General features: G+C 39.3%; 1 protein-coding gene across 1 annotated transcript; it reads right to left on the bottom strand.

Annotated features, from left to right (window-relative positions):
• Window positions 1-804: 804 nt before the first annotated feature.
• Window positions 805-3,188, bottom strand: RWDD2B (RWD domain containing 2B). The gene is made up of 4 exons (XM_010077431.1): window positions 2,974-3,188; window positions 2,817-2,884; window positions 1,746-2,111; window positions 805-1,042 (listed from the first exon to the last, which is right to left on the bottom strand). Exons 1-4 carry the CDS (start codon window positions 3,178-3,180, stop codon window positions 805-807), a joined length of 879 nt encoding a protein of 292 aa, XP_010075733.1. The 5' UTR covers window positions 3,181-3,188.
• Window positions 3,189-3,655: the final 467 nt, after the last annotated feature.

Genomic DNA, 3,655 nt, shown 5'->3' with positions numbered 1-3,655 from the left:
TGTTGAAATCAGACTCAAAACTGATGCAGCATAATGCACTTCCCATTAGTGAACTGCTAACTTGTGAACTCAAAAGGGTAAGGATCAGTTTACTGTTTTGAGAGTGTACTGTAAGGGAACCCAATCCTCAGTAAGCTTCTGCTGTAACATGAGTAAACAGACTAGACTCCTCGGCTACAGATGTACCTATGCATACCTATGTACGCATTTTCACCTATGGAAAATTCTTATGCCTTAGAGTAGGCATTCTAGCTCACTCTGTTTGCATGAAGAAGGCTTTTGTGAACTTGCTCCTTTTTTTTTTTTTTTAATAAAACGTTAATCTCATGGCTTAATATACTTTCAGGTTGAAAGCAGAAGAAAAGATTGTTACAAAAAAAGTCTTCATATAGTGTATATAAACAGTAACCAACAATGCTAACACCACATTTCCTCTCCTGAGATATCATGCTTAATTTTTTTCTCTCTTCTTATTCCTATATTCATACACCATAATTCCACCTATTAATTCTTCTATAATTTTGTAACTGCCCAGTAAATTATCAAGCATATTTTATTTCATTGCAATTAGGTGTGTACCCTAAACATCCTTAAAACCAGAAACTGTAATACAGCATTCATATAGTCATTTTCATTATTCGGGATTTCACTTAATATTTGTTTTCATTGAAAACTAGATTCATCATGTAAACCAGAAATTATTAATTCCCTCCTTGATCAACTGTTGCAGAACAGCTAAGGAACCTGTTACAAGGATTAACTTACAAAGACCACCACTGGCACCTGTGGTGATCTTCAAACACTTCAATGCCCTTCAACCCCAAAGTACATCTGAAAAATGTCAGCAAACCCTTTTTCTTCTAAAAACCGATATAGCTGCCCCAAATCCATATGATTTCCTCTGGCACCACGTGCATCAAAACATTTTTCTTCCAAAGTAGAGAACTTCCTTTGTTTCTGAATCTCAGCATGCCCTCCACCTTCCAAAGAAACATCTTCTCTGTGGCGAATGAGAATTCTTTTCCACGTTAATCTTCTTACTCTGAAAGCAATTGGAGAAATATGAATCTATAAAATAAAGACTGTTTTAGAAAATACTATGAAATTGTTATTATCACAGAAGTCAATAAATTCCATTTGTACATGTAAGTTGACAGAGATAATGGTTCCCTAGCAGGTCATAGAAATACTACTCACACACAAACACTCCCATAAGCAGGAGCTTGTTTCTTTATATCTCCTCAGGATTCAAAAACCCTGATGTTATTCCTTACAAAATAATTGATGAAGATGTGGTTTCAGTTTCAGCACCCACTTCTGCCTTGCTTGTGCTAAGAATTCTCATACTCTCTTAGCTGTTATAATCAACCAGCAATGTTCATTTAGCCTGCATCACCCAGAAGTATAAATGACGGGCGCAGAATAAAGCACAAATGTGAAACGATATAACAGCGTGCATATCGCAACACAATCAGCGTACTGCAGTCCATCGCTATACAGGTGAAATACAGAGGAAGATAAAACAGAAATAAACGTGCACCGTGCTAGTACGTCTAGCTTTGATTGCTGTAACCAACAGTACAGTGGATATTCAGAGCTGTAAATACGTTATGATAAACACAAACACTTTGCAGACCTTTACAGGTTGGAAGGTGGTTGGATTTCCCACCTTTTGGCCACATATACAACATGAAACATGTAATATTCTAACTACTAATGGCATTTAAGTGCAAAGAAAAACTAACCTTGACCAGAACTCTTCACAACTACTTTGTAGACCTTCTACACAAACAACACCTGGTTTCCCTGGCATGCAAAACCCTGATAGAGCGAGCTCCTTGGCCCAGTCAATAATATTCTTTCTTTTTTGCTTGTTGTAAATGTGATGACTATAGATCCACAATCGAGTGAACGTGACATCTTCTGACTGCATGGCATTCGATGTTGTCAGTGAGGAAGACGAAAGCTCTTTGTCAATGTAAGCAGCTGCGTGGTCTTTAACCCACTCCCTTGCACTCAACATGCAGGGCTCACCACTGCAGTTCTGCATCAAATATGTTTTCAGATCAGAGTTCATCTGAATCTGCTGAGAGCGGCTTAATAATGACGACCTAAATAAAAATAAAAATATAAATGCTGTTGTAATATGCTTACAATTTAGCACATTTTTCAAACTTCAAGCTGCCAAAAAAATCAGGCCCTATTTAGAAGGTATGCACTTGCTACTGATATTTAAGTCATACTAGCTATAAAAATGTCTTAATTAGTATTTAATTGGTGTGCTAACTCTTGACCTCACGTATAGTACTACCAATCAGTAAATCAAAATCAACAAAAAAGGTTCTAAAAAAGTAAGTATGGTGGCTGAACTAATTTCCTGTAATAAGCAAGGCTACTTCTTTAACCAGAAATGTTCAAATAAAAAAAATAACATAAGCCTGGGAGTAACAGCATTTTGACAAGGAAAGAACAAGACCATTGAGTAGCTTTTCATTCCTTCAGTTAGTGTTAAGCCTTATCAAAAAAGGACAGCAGCCTCTCTTCTTGAGCATCAGACCTGACTAGTATCTACATGTAAGTCCTCTGTACAGAAGATGGCACTCTTCTGTGCTTTTCCCATTTTTCTCACTCATTTGCTGAGGACACCAAAGAAATCATAACCTCATAGATTTGTTTTTCTTCAACAATGTTGTCCATCCATTAATTTGACAGCAAACTATAAAAAAAGGACTGGTTTTTTTCCTGTTATAATTGCATTTATGTGCTACACCATAGCTTCTACATGTTTTTATTAGCAGTACGTTTAATGCCATTACCTCACAGTAATTTCTGGTAGAACAGCTGGATATTTAAATGGTAAAGCACAGGACATAGAGAATTCCACCTAAAAACAAATGAGCAAATGTTCAGTTCAAGTAAGACCTAAGATCACACAAAATAAAAATAAAATTTAAAAAACGGTGTTTACGATACCATAGAGGCATTAGAGACCTCTGGCTTTACATTCAGTATAAACTGAACTTTTGAAGACGGCATCTCTGCAGACTCATTTTCAACATAGTGCTTTAGCTCTGCTGCAGCCAGCTGGTCAGTCACGACGAACTCCTCCTCATAAGGAAACATGCTAGAGAGTAACTCTAATTCTGAAATTTGTATCTCAGCTTCTTCTCGGTTAGTCATTTCTGTTGTTTCCTAAGCAAGTAAGAAATTAGGGAAGAAAAACGAGGCTTCGATATGTGAAGGAGTTCATTAACGACCCCCACATAAATCATATTAATCCTTATAACCAAGCTCATCAAAACTAGCTTGTGTATGCCGGGCATTAGAAGCACGGAGATACTCTGTGACAGCCCACGAGGTTTTCATTGATCTGAGGCGGGACACGAGGCGGTGCTGCGTCAAAGAATTAATTTCTCCCTCACAGGGCCGCATAATGGGACCACAGCAGCCGCCTCTGCTTTTTTTTCCCCCCCTGGGGAGCCTCCACTGCTCCGCCGAAGAGGCCTGCGAGCGCCGCCCGGCCCCGGCCCGAAACAGGTCCCCACTCCACGCGCCCACCAACCACTCCCTCAGCGGAGGACGGCGGGAACGGCACGAGGTGACTGCGCATGCGCTGACACGTCCCCATTCCCTTCACCACCACCCCCCCCCCCCC

Source organism: Pterocles gutturalis, unplaced genomic scaffold, assembly GCF_000699245.1.
Source record: "Pterocles gutturalis isolate BGI_N339 unplaced genomic scaffold, ASM69924v1 scaffold45653, whole genome shotgun sequence".
In the NCBI taxonomy this organism is placed as follows: Eukaryota; Metazoa; Chordata; class Aves; order Pterocliformes; family Pteroclidae; genus Pterocles; species Pterocles gutturalis.
This window is presented reverse-complemented; position numbering and strand designations above follow the sequence as displayed.

Coding starts and splice junctions, on each gene's coding strand:
- RWDD2B (XM_010077431.1), bottom strand. CDS start 3,180: ATGACTAACCGAGAAGAAGCTGAGATACAAATTTCAGAATTAGAGTTA. Junction 2,112..2,816: donor CTACCAGAAATTACTGTGAG/GTAATGGCATTA, acceptor ATTTTTATTTAG/GTCGTCATTATTAAGCCGCT. Junction 1,043..1,745: donor TGTGAAGAGTTCTGGTCAAG/GTTAGTTTTTCT, acceptor AATTGCTTTCAG/AGTAAGAAGATTAACGTGGA.